Raw genomic sequence first — 18,718 nt, forward strand, 5'->3', positions numbered from 1 at the left:
TCCCTACCACGACATGGAATGATGTCTATAATAGGTACAGTACCGAGTTACGGATCAAAGAATATACCGTAGCTCAGTCAAGGGTTGAAGAAAAAACAGGTTCGAGACGGTCAGAACCTGAGAAGAGGTCTGGTAAAAGTAGGTACGAGCCTTATATGGGACCTTCGGGACGAGAAGCTCGTTCCAAATTCGAAAACGTGTGGGCTGATCACAGGTTCGCAAATAGAGATTCAGATTCGTCATCAAGATTCAGAAAAAATCAAGATGAACGTAACAGAGATGCTAATGCAATCGTAAGGATTGGGGACTACAATTTTAACCTGAGTACCTCTGAGTTGGTCGCTGTTTTAAGAAGCATGGGATATAAGATACGATGGCCTAAAGAGATGAGATCAAATCCAAATAGAAGAAACCCAGACTTTTGGTGCGAGTTCCATAATGATCACGGTCATAGAACATCAGACTGCAGATTATTACAAGGTGAGGTGGAACATTTATTAAAGCAGGGTTATCTGACAGAATTGTTCAGCGAGAAAGGCAAACAAGATTACATGAAAAATAGGCAAGAGCCCCCAAAACCTCAGTCTCCAAAGAGAACAGTAAATGTGATAAACGGCGGAGAAGAAGTCAACGGCGTAACCTATACAGCCACGAGAAAAACAACAAAGTTCACAATAACTCACGGGAAGCAAACTCGCCAAACTTTGGAAGACGGCAACATAACCTATGATGATGCAGATGCCGATGGATTAATGATTCCTCACAACGATGCACTGGTAATATCTTTACTTATACATGATACTAACGTAAAACGAGTTTTGATTGACCCAGGTAGCTCTGTGAATATTATTCTATTACGAGTGGTGAACAAAATGCTAATGGGCGATCGTGTAGTTCCAAAAGCATGTTCCTTATCTGTGTTTGATAACTCAACCGTTATTACAAAGGGCGAGATTGATCTAAGCACATACGCAGATGGGGTCATCAAAGAAATAAAATTTCAAGTGATAGACACGGATATGGCCTATAATGTGATTCTTAGGAGGTCGTGGATTCATGATATGGATGATGTGCCATTCACATTGCATCAGGTTATCAAATTCCCTTCAAAATGGGGAATTTAACAGATTCGAGAAGATCAACAAACTTCAAGGAGCATCAATTCAGTGATACAACCAAGTCAAAAAGATACGAGTGCAATCAAAAAAATGCAGTGCAAGTGAGAAAGATGCGGTAAATCAAATTTCAACAGAAATTGTATCAAAACAAACAGACGTGGATTCCAGACCAGATGCAATTCAAGAGCCAGAAGAGAATGAAAACATTAAAACAATGGTTGAGGATCTTGAAGCTGTTCCACTATTCGAACAATTGCCAGATCGAAGAATTCATATCGGAGCAAGGTTAAACCCAGATAGGAGAGGTAAGTTAATTGAATATTTAAAAGCTAACGCGGATTGTTTTGCATGGTCCCATTTAGATATGACAGGTATACTTCCGGAGGTGATAACTCATAAATTAAATAAAGAACCATGATTCATATCTGTCAAACAAACGAAGAGGAATCAATGATCATTCAAAAATCAAGTGATCGATGAAGAGGTACAGAAACTCTTAAAGATCGATTCAATACGCGAGGTAAAATATCCTAACTGGTTAACTAATACTGTGGTAGTTTCGAAAAAAAATGGTAAATGGAGAGTTTGTATGGATTACACTGACTTAAATAAAGCATGCCCGAATGATTCATTCCCTGTACCACATATTGATCAATTGATTGATGCTACCGCAGGTCACGAATTATTAAGCTTTCTAGATGTGTATTCTGGTTATAATCAGATAAAAATGGACCCCTTAGAAGAAGAAAAAACTTTATTTATTACAAACAGGGGGACTTATTATTACAAAGTCATGCATTTTGGCTTGAAAAATGCTGGAGCCACGTATCAGAGGTAGGTGACCAAGATGTTCCAAGAACACCTGGGCAAGATGATGGAGGTGTACATTGATGATATGTTGGTCAAATCTACACAAGCAGAAGATCACTTTCAACATCTTTCAACTACCTTCGAGATCCTCCGCAGATATGGTATGAAACTGAACCCAGAAAAGTGCGCTTTTGGCGTAGCTTCAGGTAAGTTTCTAGACTTTCTTGTGTCTAATAGAAGAATTGAAGTAATTCCTGCACAAATTAAGGCTATTGAAGAAATACCTGATATACTCACAAGCAAAAAAGAAGTACAAAGATTGACAGGTAGGATTGCAGCTCTGGGAAGATTCATTTCAAGATCTTCAGAAAAAAACTTTAAATTCTTTTCAGTTTTGAAGAAGCAAAATCAGTTTGAATGGACTGAAGAATGCCGGCAAGCCTTCAAAGATTTGAAGGCATACTTAACAAATCCTCCCCTACTGTCTAAACCAAGGGATGGAGAAAGACTATTTGTATATCTTGCAGTTACAGAAGTAGCTGTAAGTGCAGTTTTAGTAAGGAGGGACAAAGGTAAACAATCTCTTATTTATTATGTTAGTAAAACTTTATTGGATACTGAAACTAGATATCCTCATATAGAGAAACTAGTTTTAACATTAATCATGGCAGCTAGGAAATTGAGACCATATTTTCAATGCCATCCTATCTCCGTAGTAACTGCATATCTGTTAAGGAATATTTTGCATAAACAAGAATTGCCAAGCAAACTAGCCAAGTGAGAAATAGAACTAAGTGAATATGACATTATTTATCAACCTCGAACAACAATAAAGTATCAAGTTTTAGCATATTTCGTCGCACATTTTAATACAAAAATAATTCCTGAAGTAGAAAAGGAATTACAAATTTTTATTGGAGCTAATCCAGGTACATGGACTTTATTTATTGATGGCTTTTCAAATATCAAAGGATTCGGTTTAGGTATTGTCTTAATCCCACCCTCAGGTGAAAGTATAAGACAAGTAATTAAATGTTATCCAATTACTAACAATGAAGCAGAGTATGAAGCTGTAATGGCAGGTTTAGAACTAGCACGAGAACTCTCCATAGAGCAAATCATGATTAAAAGTGACTCTCAACTGGTAGTCAATCAGATATAGAGGACTTACACTGCTAGAGAGCCATGAATGCAGCAATACTTGGAAAAGGCACGAGAACTGGTTAGGCAATTCCAATCATGGAAGATCGTGCAAATACTTAGGGAAGAAAATGTAGAAGCAGACGCGTTGGCTAAACTTGCTTTAGTTACAGAAGTAACGAGTGAGAAAAATGCTATTGTAATCCATTTATTTCATTCAGCACTTGACCAGGATAAACACAAGGTAAGCTTTAATAATTTAACCTGGGATGAAGGCAAGAAAGAATCTCAAATGCTTCGACGGAAAGCTGCTCGTTACTGCCTAATTCGAGACAATTTATATCAAAAAATATTTGGCGGTCCTTTAGCAAGGTGCCTTGGACCCAATCAAACGGAGTACGTGATGAGGGAAATACACGAAGGACATTGCGTAAATCACGCAGGTGGAAGATCTTTAGTTAAAACACTAATCAGGACAGGATACTATTGGCCTAAAATGGAAGAAGATGCGGAAAATTTTGTAGCCAAGTGTGATAAGTGCCAACGATATGCCAACAATGTACATTGACCTGCAGAGTTATTACATATAGTTATTTCCCCGTGGCCATTTATGAAATGGGGAATGGATATAGTATGGCCTTTACTACAAGATAAAGGTAAGGTACGGTTCCTATTAGTGTTAACAGACTACTTTTCAAAATGGGTAGAGCCAGGAGCTTTCAAACAGGTACGAGAAAAGGAGTAAAAGACTTCATTTGGCGGAACATCATATGTCAGTTTGGAGTTCCAAAAGAAATCGTATGTGATAATGGCCCACAATTTATAGGCTCAAAAATCACGAAGTTCTTTCAAAGTTGGCAAATCAAACGAATAACCTCTTCACCTTACCATCCCGTGGTAAATGGACAAGCTAATTCAACAAATAAGATTATCATCAATAATTTGAAGAAGAGACTAGAAAAATCAAAAGGGAATTGGCCTAAAGAATTACCAGGAGTATTATGGGCTTATAGAACCACAGCAAAAACAACTACGGGAGAAACTCCATTTTCGCTTGTGTACGGTTCAGAAGCTTTAAAGCCAGTTGAAATGGGAGAACCAAGCACGAGATTCACATTGGCAACGGAAGAATCGAACGATGAGGAGTTAAGAACAAACTTGGACTTACTCGAACAAAGAAGAGAAGAAGCTCTAATACGAATGGCAGCACAAAAGCAAATCATAGAACGATACTACAACCAAAAGGCTCACCTCAGGTACTTCAAAATTGGGGACTTCGTTCTTAAAAAGATTTTTCAATCAACGAAAACAACAGTAGCAGGAAAGTTAAATCCAAATTGGGAAGGACCCTATAAAGTTCGAGGTATTGCTGGAAAAGGTGCCTACGAGTTAGAAACCATGGATGGTAAGGTTTTACCCTCGAGTTGAAATGTTGTTCATTTAAAGAAATACTATTTCTGAGCAAAAGAAATACCCACGGTCAGGTATCGTTCAATTACGATTTTTATTTTGTACAGTTAAAATTATACTAACAATTTTAGATGATAGGCAAAAAGCTAGCCATACCAAATGATGATATTAGACCTGAAGGACACGCGGAAGCAACATTATTCCCGGTCTAGGGTTGCAACCTTTCTGATGAAAATATAAAGGGTTAAGCAGTCATCATCTAAATTATATATACCTCTGAGTCCCGTATGTTTTTCCTTTTTAGGAAATGGACCACATGGAAGAAATAATCAAGTGCTCGAGATTTCATACTTCAAAGCTCAAACACTTGGGGGACTATATATATAAGGAAGGCAAAGAAAACTGAAAAAATCAGAATTCAAGTGAAGCCTATGATCTACCCAACAAATCGAAAGTTAAGAGCAAAATCAAGAGCCAAAATTGCAAGCCTGATTCAAAAGCCTATTAGAATACACTCGTGGATGTAAATTCCAATATCTTACGAATGTTTAGGTTAAAGGCAATATTTAGTCATGGGTTGCAAGATATACCCTTGAATTTTGCAAAATCTGTTGTAAAGAAAACAGTTACGAAAGAGTTATAGATGATACTTGAATACATGTAAAGTATTATACAATTTGAAAGTCCGAATGATACAAAACTTCCTCAAAGTTATTCAAAGAAACATGTGTGTTCCTATTTCTTCTTTCGTATGTTTACACCATTATGAAGTTGAGATGTCTTCTTCATTAAGTGTCGTTTATAAAAGGGCCCTCTTTTATAATTCGTGCATGTTCAAAAAGCCACGGAGTATTGAAGCATTTTTAAATGCAGAGTAGAACAGAAACGCAAAATGAAATATTATAAAAGTAGAACAGAAACTCAAAATGAAATATTATATAAACCCGGTTAAAATTAAGTGTAAACTTAGTTCAAACAAAAGTATTTGATATTAAACCCCAAAATGGATCAGGGGTAAAGCTTACCAACCATTCCACAAATAATAATAAAAAAACAAACAAAATAAACTTTTCAGACACAAGTTCACTATGGGGCAGATTCTAAAGTAGTACTATCAGCAGCGGGAGAAGTCAAGATGGCATCATCAGCAGCAGCAGGAGGTTCGACTTGAGCAGGAAAGATTTGAACACTAACTTCACCAGGAGTAAGTTCATCACCCTCGGGAAGGCCGACCTCAGGTGAAGAAAAGTTTTGACTCTGCTGAGTTTTTTCTATGGTTTCTTTAGTTTTTGCAATCTCAGCAGTTAAGTCATAACCATACTGGTTAGCCTCCATCAAAGTCTCGAGGAGCGTGTTCAAGAAAGCCCAACTTACATCAAGAGTTGATTTATCCTCAAGGGCCTCATAATCCCTCTCCCATTGCTCAACTTCGGCCTCCAACTCTGCTTTTTCAGTCAAAGCAGCATCAGAAGAAGTTTGTAAAGGGGCGAGTGATATATCTAAGAACTGGATCTTGTTAGAAGATGCACGGAGGTCTTCTTGAGCCTGAGTGAGTGTTTGAACAAGCTCCCCGGCGTAGACTTCCTTCTAATTAAGCAGTTCTTTCAGACCCCTAATTTCCTCAGTAGCTTTAGAAAGCTGCTCGGCAAATGAAGACTCAAGGAGTTCTTTATCCTTGCCCACTTGACTGGAAGAGGCTTTTTCAATCGCCAATTCCGCTACCATCATTTTCACTTGTTGTTCCAAAGCACAATTTTCCTCATCTAAAACTTTTAACTGAAAGCCTTCAAATTGTTCTTTCCAGTTGTCCGCTTCCGTATGATAGTCGTTGACTAACTGCTTAGTATGGACAATTCTCTTCATCAGCTCTGTGCCTATCAGGTTGATCTACAAAAGAAAGGGAAGAAATGATTATCAAACAAAGATAAAGAAATCACATTCAAAATAAAAAGCTAAGGCTTATACCTTTAAAGATAAATGGACAATGTCATTCATCCATGTCAAAGAGCCGTGGTTCTCCAATTTAGACTTCTCAACTGGGCCAATCAGTGGTTTTAGCCATACATTAGCTTGGCCAGACTTTTTCAAAAGATTACCATTCCCCGGGGACTTCAACGGTAACCTTTTTCATCTTCCTACTACTACTGGAAGAACCAAATTCAACATGAGAAGTGGTAGCAATAAGGATAGTTGAGGAAGTAAAAATAGCCGCGGGAGGAGCAGTGGCAGCAACAACAGGTGCGGGAAACTGAGAACCAATAGGAACAGACACTGGAAAGGAGGCAAGGGGTGCTTCATCAGAACCTAGGCCAAAATCTTCGTTATCAAACCCATAGGAAAACAACAGCTCTGTAGAGTTACGAGGTGCAACAATCATCTCTTCATCAGAGCTCACCAAAGTGTCATTTTCGGGCTCATTCACGGGAACTGAACTTGGAGGAGGAGTGGCTTCATCATCTGAAACAACACGTCTCCTAGCCCAAGGCTTATGCACTAAAGAACCCTCATCTCGTTCCTCTTCACCCTCGGAAACGTGAGCTCTCTCTGCTTTTCTCTTTGATGAAGAACTCAAAATCATCTCTTGAGCCATGTACAAAGAAAGTCTTAATGAAGTAATAGACGTGACACTAACACCCTGTATGGGAAATCCTAGCAAAAGAAGAAGTTAGAAAATCTCCAAATAAATATGAAAGAAAGGTAGAAAGTTAGAGGGGGAGCATACCATCAGTTTTAACTTTCCAACCAAACCTATGAGAAAGGTATTTCCAAGACCTTCCTTCTATAGGACAACTGACAACAATTTTTCTACCCAAGAACGGAAGTCTGGTATTTCTTCAACAACTTCCATGGTTGCTAAAAAGAAAAAAACAGCTACGGGATCGTAAGTTTCTTCTTCCTTCATAAAAAAGAAGAAAGATATCTAAAAAAAAACTTACATGCAAAGTTCCATTTTTCTGAAAAAGGCATGTTCTCTTCATCCACTAAATCACTTGTGGGAGCAGCAACAAAACGGTCATACCAACCACGATCTTTATCATCTTCAGGGCTAACCAAAACCCTTTTACTCTTAGACACGAGAGTAAACACCCCTGAACGAAATAACTTAGGGGAATAAAGATGAAGCAAGTGTTGAAAGGTGAAGGGTAAAGAGGCCGAATTAGCCATGTATCTTAAACATGCAACAACTCTCCATACAATAGGACTAATCTGTCCTAAGCAAACGTTAAAGAAACGGCAAAATTCTATGATGGCTGGGTCAATAGGTGGTCTAAAACCTAACGTAAAAGGATATATGTAAACGAAAGAGTAACCAGCTTGAAACGAAGTAATCCTTTGGTTTGGACCAGGAACTAAAATTGGAAAGTCAAATTTTCAATGGCATTCTCTTCGCACAAGAGAAATCAAACCCTCAGTAATCTGGAAAGGGTAAACATCGGCACGATCATGGGAGGTCATAGAAGTAACTTGATTTCTAATTGATTCACGATCAGTAGAGAAAGAAAATTCTGCAGGGATAATTTCATCAACAATTGGTTCTCGAATAGGTTCACTTGAATCCCTATTTCTGGAAAAAGATCTATGAGTTGAAGAAGCCCTAGTTCTAGAAGAAGAAGGGGTAGCAACGTTAGTTTGAGAAGTAGAACCACGATTGGATATAGATCCTAAACTGCGTAATCTACCGCCTCTTCTACTCCTAACAGGAGCAGTTGAAAGGGGAAGTTCATCTACAATTACTACTCTGCGAGGATCGGGGTTTGATGAAGACATGGTTATACGAGAAAATAATATGTGCTGAAGAACAAGAACGATTAAAGAAGAAGAACGCTATAGATTGAAGGTTTTGTGAAACTAAAAGTGAATGATGCAGCCGCAAGAAAACCTTAAAAATCGCTGAAGAATCATAGACCCAATCAACGAAGTCCACGTAGCACATACATTAAATGGAGGTGACATGCAAAGCAATGGTTCTGAAGAAGATGCAATGATATATGGAAAACGGCGGCAAAAAATTCTCGCCATAAATACATGCCACTTCCCACATATACCATTGCAGAATATTCGAAAAGTGGAGGGACTATCTGTATTGGTAAAAAAATAAATATTACACGTGAAATAATATAAGGATGATAGGGCAAGATATGTGGATTACTAAGAAGATGACAACTGGAGTGTCGCATTAAAAAGAGTCACGATTTACAATAGGTACGAGCAAATCACTCACGAGATGAACAGGTACGGTTGCCCGAGCCAAAATTATTCAGTGAAGAGACACAGGCAGGATGAATCAATACAGTAAAAAGGGAAGATTCATTAACCTCAAAAGAATGTAGAAGAAGAATCGAAACCGTTATACAATCTTCATGAACAGTTACGGTTGCCAATTATAACGTTTCATTAATGTCATTAATGCTCATAATGATTCTATCCTAAAAGGAAAGAAACGTTATATTTGTAAATTCCTATATAAGGAAAGGGAATTTCACCTGTAAGGACACGTTTTGATGAACATTGGAATATAATTACTTTTTTGTGCTTTCTACTGATTACTTTGCCATTTTTTGATTCCGATTTCTTTTCTTATTTTTTGAGAGAATATTGAATTTCTTAATTATCAGTAACCCGAGTACTTCTAAAAATAGGTTTTGACTGAGAATCTAATTCTTTAGTTAAACAGTTACGTACTGTATCTTTGATGCTTCTTATATATTTTGTTTTAAACTATTTGTTGCAATGATTTTACAGCTAATTGCTACTTCCAAATTCTCTTGTATTGCCAATTTGCCATTGAAAGGTTAGTTGCCCTGAATTACTCTGTCATTCGATTAAATTTAGGGCAAACCAGCACTTATAGTACTGGCTTACCAAAGTTTTAGCTCCTTGCACAATGTGTATATGATAGATTTAAATTAATTCCAACGAGTGTATTTTTCAAATAAAACTAGAATATCAACCTAGTCTCTCCTCTTGGCTAACATAAGAACTGATAAGCAATCAAGCACATAAGGGGAGAGTAGCTTCCATTTTTTTTCACAAAAAAAAAAAAAAAAATACTCCGTGAAAGAGTCTAAATCCCCAATATATAACATAAATCAAATCTAAACTTTATCATTTAGTACAAGGGGAAAGGAAATTCTGATATAAAAGACTCCCAAATCTTGATTTCAACCCAAATTGTGAGTCTTGATTTCTCAAAGTATTTGGACACAAAATCACCTTTAAGATTAAACATTCTCCTAGAAGCCCTCTAACAATAGAGTTAAAACCTTAGCACAAATTTCCCCTAGCGTGTTGACTGCGTACGTGCCTAAATGTGGAAATTTTAGATATCTAAGCTCAATCTTCTAGAGAATGACATAATCGATAAAGTTGTAAATAACAACACATAAAAATAACATATAATTGTTGAAATGGAGGAATGATATGGAAGTGTTATATGGTAGAAATATATACATAAATAAGTGAAAAGCAAAATCTATGTGGGTGGGAGCACGGGTGGGAATAAAGTTCGAAAAATCGAATTCCGAACCGGACCTAATTGATTTGATATTTCAATATCGATTTATTCGGTATTTCGGTACTACTTTGGTATAGGATTTTCAGTTTTTCGGTATTTTGATACAGTTCTCGGTATTGAGATTTCGATATACCAAATTATTTAAGTACACCTTCCTTCACTGCCAGCCCAAGTTATCAATTTTCAGCCCAGAAATTCTAACTTGTTAGTTCTTACCCTTAGCCACTAGCCCACTAAGGGTGTATGGTGTACAAAGCTACCACTACACAAAATACTCTTTTGACCATGGGTTCCCACGTGGATAATTAAGTGCTTTATCGGAAAAATACCACTATGATACACAGTCCAAAGAGGGGAGCATGGGTTAGAGTGCCCCATGCCACTCCCTGTGGATCCGCCCCTGGGTGGAGTAGTAACGAGGTATAGTCAAGAAACTCACTAGTCAAATAACCTGTGCAATATAACATACAAAAATCATAGAAAACAAATAGCAGTGATAGTAACAATAATCAACTAGTGATATAAATATCAAGGCAACAAGAACACCATAAATATTGCCCAAACGAATAATGAACACAAGCACATCAATTAATCAAGTCCTTCAAAATATACACCTTTTATCTACAAGCTTTTCGAATAGAAATCTTTGGAAGAAAATCCTTTCAAATAATATCTTATATCATAATCATAAATACGGGTCTCAGCCCCCTTTTATATTCTCACGGCACCTCATGCCCATATCTCTATCACAACCGCACAGACAACTCTCGTGCCAAATATATATCAATACATAAAATCTGCACGATCAATTTATTTTCAATAAAGTAAAGTTACAATTATTATTATTATTATTATTATTATTATTATTATTATTATTATTATTATTATTATTATTATTATTATTTTGTAAATCAAGTAAGAATTCAACAAAGAAATGAGTTTATTTTTTAAATAGTTTGAGCGAAGAAAAATGACATTTCAATTAAAATAAAGCATCGGATAAGCTATTGATTTGGATGTAAAACTTATTAAATTAAAATATAATAGTAATTTCTTTTATTTAAAACAACTCAATCATTAAGAACAAGTACAAACCCGACATACAAATCCTCAAAGTCTCGTACGAAAAAGCCAAAGCCAAAGCCAACACAATACAACAAGAAATACAAAACACTTAATATTAAGTCAAATAATATATCACGGAGAACACAAGAATTTACATATTACGGAAAAATAAAATAATCAAAGGCAAGTGCAGCCATAGAGAAAAATCAACAAAAGGGCACTCCCGAGGTACCGCCTCGGAGTCCCAACACAAATATCAACAACAACAAGGCCCCCAGGCCATCACAAGTCATCACAAATGAATCCCCGACATAGCCCACCTTGTCTCGCCACGTGCGCAATAATAAAATAAATGTCCGCCTTGTCTCGCCACATGCCCAAACTCACATATATAACCTGCCTTGTCACGCCGTATGTGCATATATCAATAGTAACAATAGCACGGCAGAAACCTCGTGCAAACACCCGACCATAATGCGCACAACAATATCACGTGTCAATATCACAACATCTCATAAATTGCACCTCAAGTGCTCAAATATTACAACTTGCCACAGAAATCAACAATTCATTATTTTCCATAATAAGGAGCCCATGGCTCGATCATAATGTGCACAAAATTGTAATAAAATATCCGAGAGTGAACAACTCAACAGAATAATATTTCACAATTTAATACTTTACCTCACTATGATTTACGACCTTTATAACTCAATACCAGTTTCAACAACATGAACTGAAAAATAATTCATTAAGGAACAACGCCTTCTTAAATCCAAATTTTGGCAAATAGATTAATGCTTCCTTTTAAACTTATTTAATAATTATTTGCAGATAAAGAATCTATAATGAAATTATTTTCAAAAAATGTCAACCCAACTAACTACGGTATTTCACATAAAAATCAAAGTGGAAATCACACCAAATTATCATATAAAAACAACCTCGGCAAACAAGAAATGCGGCATGATAAATAAAGGATTTACTATGTTCCAATAATTTTTTAATTTAATACATAAGGGCGTCTACGAATTTCAACCAATGCAATTTGCACATATAAACCAAGTACATACTCGTCAACTTGCGTACATGGTTTTCAATTACACAATTTTCACATAAGACTCAATGCCTAAGGGGTAATTCCCCACTCAAGATTAGGCAAGATACTTACCTTTCTGAAGTTAGGCCGATATTTCAAAATAGCCTTGTTGCTTGAGTTGACCTCCGGACAGCGCAAATCTATCCAATTTGATTGTATAACTTCATTAAAATTTATCAGAAATAATTTCGGATAATAAAACGTCAACTTAAAAATTTGCATTAAAAAAGTCAACCAAAGTCAATGAAGGGCCCGCCTCTCGGAACCCGACATAATTTTTACGAAATTCGAACACCCATTCTGATATGAGTTTAATCATACCAATTTTATCAAAATCCGATACAAATCGACCTCCAAATCTAAAAATTTTGTTTTTGAAAGATTTTACAAAAAATCTAATTTCTTCCATTAAAACTCAAATTAAACAATGAATATAACCATGGATTTATGAAATATAATCACTTTCGGATGTAGAACACTTACCCCAGTCGAAGCCATGAAGAAATCCTCAAAATCGCCCAAGAACCGTGCTCCAAAAATCCAAAACGAAATGAATGAAATGACCATTTTTGGTCCTTAAGTTTCTGCCCAATAAAAACACTAATGTGATCGCTAAAAGCCCTATTCCCATCGCTAAAAGTGCCAAATCTGGTCGCTAAAGGTGCGCACCAGAACTGTTTACACCAGCAGTTTATTTTTCACTAAAAAGGCTCTAACTCCATCATATGAACTCGGAATTCGACGATTCTTGTTCCTATGAGTCACAGATAATAATACGAACCTAGGCGTTCTATCGAAACTCAATTAGGAGATCATTTTCTCAATGTGATACCAATTTCGCACGTTAAACAATGAATTTATGTTTCGCGTTAAAAACCCAATCGCGACTTGATGAAATTAGATCAAACATTCCAGATCATTCCTATAATTTGTTATCAAACTTTCGGAAATCTCAAAATCAAATTTCGATCTCTAGAACTAAAAATGGACTTTTGGATCATTACATGCTTATGCTCAAAACACCAAACTCATCCAAAACTCTTCCGAGACAGCTTGTAGTATATCAACCATAACGCTTTGTACCCAACTCCAACTACCAAATGGTTTAAATTTCTAAAAACTAGATACAAAGGGCTACAACTTTTATTTTTGTATCATCGCCAAATTGCTTATAGATTACGAGATATATGCTTCCAAAGTCAGTCCTGTGCAGCATAAATATCTGCGATGCACACTGCCAGGCAAAACAACTGCAGTACTAGGCTTAGGTTAATCGTTCATAACTTTCTGTACAAATGTCTAAATGATAAATGGTTTATATTTCTTGAAACTTGACTAAAAGGGATACAAATTTTATTTTTGAATCATCTCCAAATTCCTTACAGATTACGAGATATAAGCTTGCAACGTGAGCTCTATGCAGCAGAATTTTCTGCGATGCACATTGATGTAGCTAACAAAACCAGCAGTTAAAAATGGCCTAGAAATAGTCTGAAACCACTTCGAAACTCACCCGAACCCATCGGGACCCCGTCCGAACATACCAACAAGTCCCAAAATATATTAAAGACTTAGTTGAGGCCTTAAATCACATCAAACAACGGTAAAACACGAATTATGTCCCAATTCAAGCCTAATGAAACTAACAAATTCCAACTTCTACATTCGATGCCCAAACCTATCAAATCGAGTCCGATTGACCTCAAATTTTGTACACAAGTCATAAATGACATAACGGACCTATACAAATTTTCAGAACTGGATTCCGACCCCGATATCGAAAAGTCAACTCCTTGGTCAAACTTTATAAAAAAAATTCATTTTCCAACTTTCGCCAAAAGGCGTCGAATTGTCCTACGGACATCCAAATCCAAATTCGGACATACGCCGAAGTCCAAAATCACCATACGAAGCTATTGGAATCATCAAAATTCCATTCTGAAGTCGTTTGCTCAAAAGTCAAATCTTCGGTCAAACATTAGAGATTCAAGCTTTATAAATGAGAATTGTTCTTTCAATTAAATTCCGAATCTTCGGAAAACCAAACTCGACCTCACATGCGGGTCACTGAACGGAACGTGAATTCTCAAAACGACAAGTCGGGTCGTTATATTCTCCCCCTCTTAAAACATACGTTCGTTCTCGAACGTGCCAAGAATTATTTTGAGGAAATTAAATTACTGAGTCTACTATTACACACCTAATCGCAGTGAGTCTACTTCACCAAAATTTTAACATGGTCCGACAACACCATCTCAGTTGAGATATTTTTGTTTTATCCATACTTATAAACTTTAAAACCAATTTCTTACACTCCTAACATTTCAAAAAGGCCTGATTTTTCACATCAACATACGATATTAGTCTTAACCGGTTTTAGCAACTCGTGCCTACGCACACGTTATACGTATTCCCATAACCACACCTCTGGTCATAATAGTTGTTTATAATCGGTAGCATCGTCAATTAACCTCATGTTGCCTAAAATCTCGTTTCAACCCTTCACCTTACTAACAACGAGACACGAGGCATGAAGACTTCATAATTATCTATCCGAATTAATGAGTCACATTTAACGCCACCTGGGTACTCACCTTGTAGGCTAAAACTCAATAATTACAGTACGAATATGGTTAAATATGCATAGAAACACATAGATGAATTATCAAATAAGCCTAACAGGCTTGACTCCCTATCAGTACTAGAGTACAAATTAAATTTCACAAAGGGAGAATTTAAAACACATGAATTTAACCACAAAGATCTCATCCTCATATAACTTCTACCGCGGCACGTAGTTCGGGTTAACATATCAAATCATATTAAACCGCGAGCATCCCATCCTCAAATTCTGAATCACAAGTGCTTTGCACATTGTGCCAACTGAAATTTTTTATTTTTTTGATAAATTCCGTGAAACAATTTCACAACACATAATGAACCCTCATACCGGTAGGGAATATAATTTATAAAATTTTAATCAATTATCCCAAAATTACATCAAAACTCACCGTAAGGAGTAACAAAAAATCACTTTTAGCGTCATAGCTCTCAATAGTAATCAAGACAGAATGATAGACACTGTTATCGCCATAGAATCTCCCAACAGGGATAAACACAAAAGTCGATTATAGAATTACGAAGCTTGCCTATAAGTGGAGCATGATAGGAGGACTCACCTCGATATATAGAACCATATCAAATTAATCAAAATATTCCTTTATAACAAATCAAGATCAGACCAGTAACGACAACATCTGGTGTATCGGCCTCATCCAATTCATAGCAATTATATCAACGGGCTAGGTCTCTCCCTCTAAGGCGTCCTTTACCCGCCTGTCCTCTACCCCTAACCGGATGTGCACTTGGAGTATTAACTAGAATAAAGCCTGTAGCCTGAGTGTTTTGATGAAATTCGCCTTTCCTAAATCTGGGACAATCTTTCATGATGTGCCTAGTATCACCACACTCATAACAACCCCTCTGAGGTCGCGACTGCTCGTGCTGAATCTGTGCCAGATAACTAAAATAACCACTGTAAGAATCTCATGCCGGTGGTGCACTAAAAGTATTAACTTGAGTTATAGCTGCAGATTAGAATCCACTGAATCCAATTTAGAGTACTTGCACTAAATTGCGGACTGGGCTGACCGATTACTCGGGCCTCCACCATTATGAGTCATAGCTGTAGATTAGAATTCACTGAATCCTCCAGAGTTCCGAGACCTTTTGGTCTCCTTAGACTCTTTTTCCTCACTTCGAACACGTTCTAACATTCTGGCATTCTCTTCTACTTGCTGAAATGGAATGTTAGTCTGCAACTCTCGAGCCATACATATTTTAAAATCATAATCGAGCCCTTTGATGAATCTGCAGAATCGCTCTCTAACTGTAGGAACCAAGATAGATGCATGACGGGCTAACTCATTAAACCTGATAGCATATTCTGACATAGTCATAGTGCCCTGACGCAACCGTTCAAACTCTGTGCGCCACGCATCCCGGAGAGTCTAGGGAATAAACTCTTTCAAAAATATCTCTGAAAATTGAGACCAAGTTGGTGGTGTTGCGTCGGCTGGTCTACCCCCTTCATAAGCTTGCCACTATTGATACGCTGCTCCTGACCGGTGCTCTAGTTGCGGCATGTGCCCTTCCTCGGTCTCCACCTCGGCCTCTACCTCGGCCTTGGCCTCTTGCGGCCCTAGCAGAATGCGCGGGTGTATGCTCAGCTGATTCGGTAGCACGTGTCCTCACCATTTGTGAGAGAGTAGAGACACAAAGACTCAAATTCCAAGATAAACAAATTCCGCACGATAAGAATAAAAGAAGTGGAAATTTCCTAACAATTCTGTAGCCTCTCGAAGATAAGTACAGACATCTCCGTACCAATCCGCAAGACTCTACTAGACTCGTTCGTGACTCGTAGAACCTATGAACATAGAGCTTTGATACTAACTTGTCACTACCCAAAATCCCACCATAGGCATTGTTATGGCACTAAGTCTCTAAGACTAGGTAAGCCAATTAAAATTATATTTCGAGCTTTTTTTTTTTTGAAACATGTAATTTAATACAAGTGTCAAAACCAAAAGTGAAAACAATTACAACAACCTCCCAAGACTGGTAATATTGAGTCACGAACTCTAGCTGAATACATGCAATGATATCAAGGATCGAGTGTAAAATACTGTTCGAATAAGAGTGATAATACAATAAAAATGGAAAAGACTCCAAGGAACTACGACGGCCAAGCAGCTCTACCTTGAATCCTTGAGATCAACACACTAACTCTGTCCGAGTACGATATCTCCAATACCTGGCTCTGCACAAAAAATATGCAAAAGTGTAGTATGAGTACACCACAGTCGGTACCCAGTAAGTATCAAGATTAACCTCGGTAGAGTAGTGATGAGGTACAATCAAGACACTCACTAGTCAAATAACCTGTGCAATATAGCATACCAAAATAATAAAAAATAAATAGCAGTGATAGCAACAATAATCAACTAGTGATATAAACAACAAGGCAACAAGAACACCATAAATATTGCCCAAACGAATAATGAACACAAGCACAATCAATTAATCAAGTCCTTCAAAATATACACTTTTTATCTACAAGCTTTTCGAATAGAAATCTTTGGAAAACAATCCTTTTAAATAAATATCTTATATCATAATCATAAATACGGGTCTCAACCCCTTTTTATATTCTCACGGCACCTTGTGCCCATATCTCTATCACAACTGCACAGACAACTCTCGTGCCAAATATATATTAATAAATAAAATCTTCGCAATCAATTTATTTTTAATAAAGTAAGGTTACAATTATTTTTATTTTTTCGTAAATTAAGTACGAATTTAACAAAGAAATGAGTTTATTTTTGAAATAGTTTGAGTGAAGAACAATGACATTTCGATTACAATAAAGCATCAGATAAGCTACTAATTTGGATGTAAAACTTATTAAGTTAAAATATAATAGTAATTTCTTTTATTTAAAATAATTCAATCATTAAGAACAAGTACAAACCCAACATACAAATCTTAAGAGTCTCGTACGAAAAAGTCAAAGCTAACACAATACAACAAAAAATACAAAACACTTAATATTAAGTCAAATAATACATCACAGAGAATACAAGAATTTACATATTATGAAAAAATAAAATAACCAAAGGCAAGTGCAGCCATAGAGAAATATCAACAAAAGGGCATTCCCGAGGTACCGCCTCGTAGTCTCAACACAAATATCAACAACAACAAGGCCCCCAGGCCATCACAAGTCATCACAAATCAATCCCCGATATAGCCCACCTTGTTTCGCCACGTGCGTAATAATAAAGTAAATGCCCGCCTTACCTCGCCGCACACGCATAATAATATTCCTAACTTGTCTCGCAACATGCACAAACCCACATATATAGCCCGCCTTGTCACGCCGCATATGCATATATCAATAGTAACAATATCACGGAAGAAACCTCGTGCAAACACCCGAACAAACCTCCCAACAATATCACGTGTCAATATCACAACATCTCATAAATTGTATCTCAAGTACTCAAATATTACAACTTGCCACAGAAATCAACAATACATTATTTTCCACAATAAAGAGCCCATGACTCGACCATAATGTGCACAAAATCTTAACAAAATACCCGAGAGTGAACAACTCAATAGAATAATATTTCACAATTTAACGCTTTGCCTCACTATGATTTACGGCCTTTATAACTCAATACCAGTTTCAACAACATGAACTGAAAAATAATTCATCAAGGAACAACGCCTTCTTAAATCCAAATTTTGGCAAATAGATTAATGCTTCCTTTTAAACTTATTTAATAATTATTTGAAGATAAAGAATCCATAATGAAATTATTTTTAAAAAATGTCAACCCAACTAACCACGGTATTTCACATAAAAATCAAAGTGAAAATCACACCAAATTATCATATAAAAATAACCTCGGCAAACAAGGAATGCGGCATGACAAATAAAGGATTTACTATGTTCCAATAATTTTTCAATTTAATATATAAGGGCGTCTA

At 36.7% G+C, this 18,718-nt stretch overlaps 1 protein-coding gene across 1 annotated transcript; it reads left to right on the forward strand.

The window, feature by feature from the left end:
* Positions 1-1,332: 1,332 nt before the first annotated feature.
* Positions 1,333-4,496, forward strand: LOC138907501 (uncharacterized). Its single transcript, XM_070198103.1, has 5 exons — positions 1,333-1,423; positions 2,321-2,500; positions 2,858-3,072; positions 3,124-3,312; positions 3,846-4,496. The coding sequence occupies exons 1-5, from the start codon at positions 1,333-1,335 to the stop codon at positions 4,494-4,496; spliced, it is 1,326 nt and encodes a 441-aa protein (XP_070054204.1).
* The last annotated feature ends 14,222 nt before the right edge of the window (positions 4,497-18,718 follow it).

Source organism: Nicotiana tomentosiformis, chromosome 1 (assembly GCF_000390325.3).
Source record: "Nicotiana tomentosiformis chromosome 1, ASM39032v3, whole genome shotgun sequence".
In the NCBI taxonomy this organism is placed as follows: domain Eukaryota; kingdom Viridiplantae; phylum Streptophyta; class Magnoliopsida; order Solanales; family Solanaceae; genus Nicotiana; species Nicotiana tomentosiformis.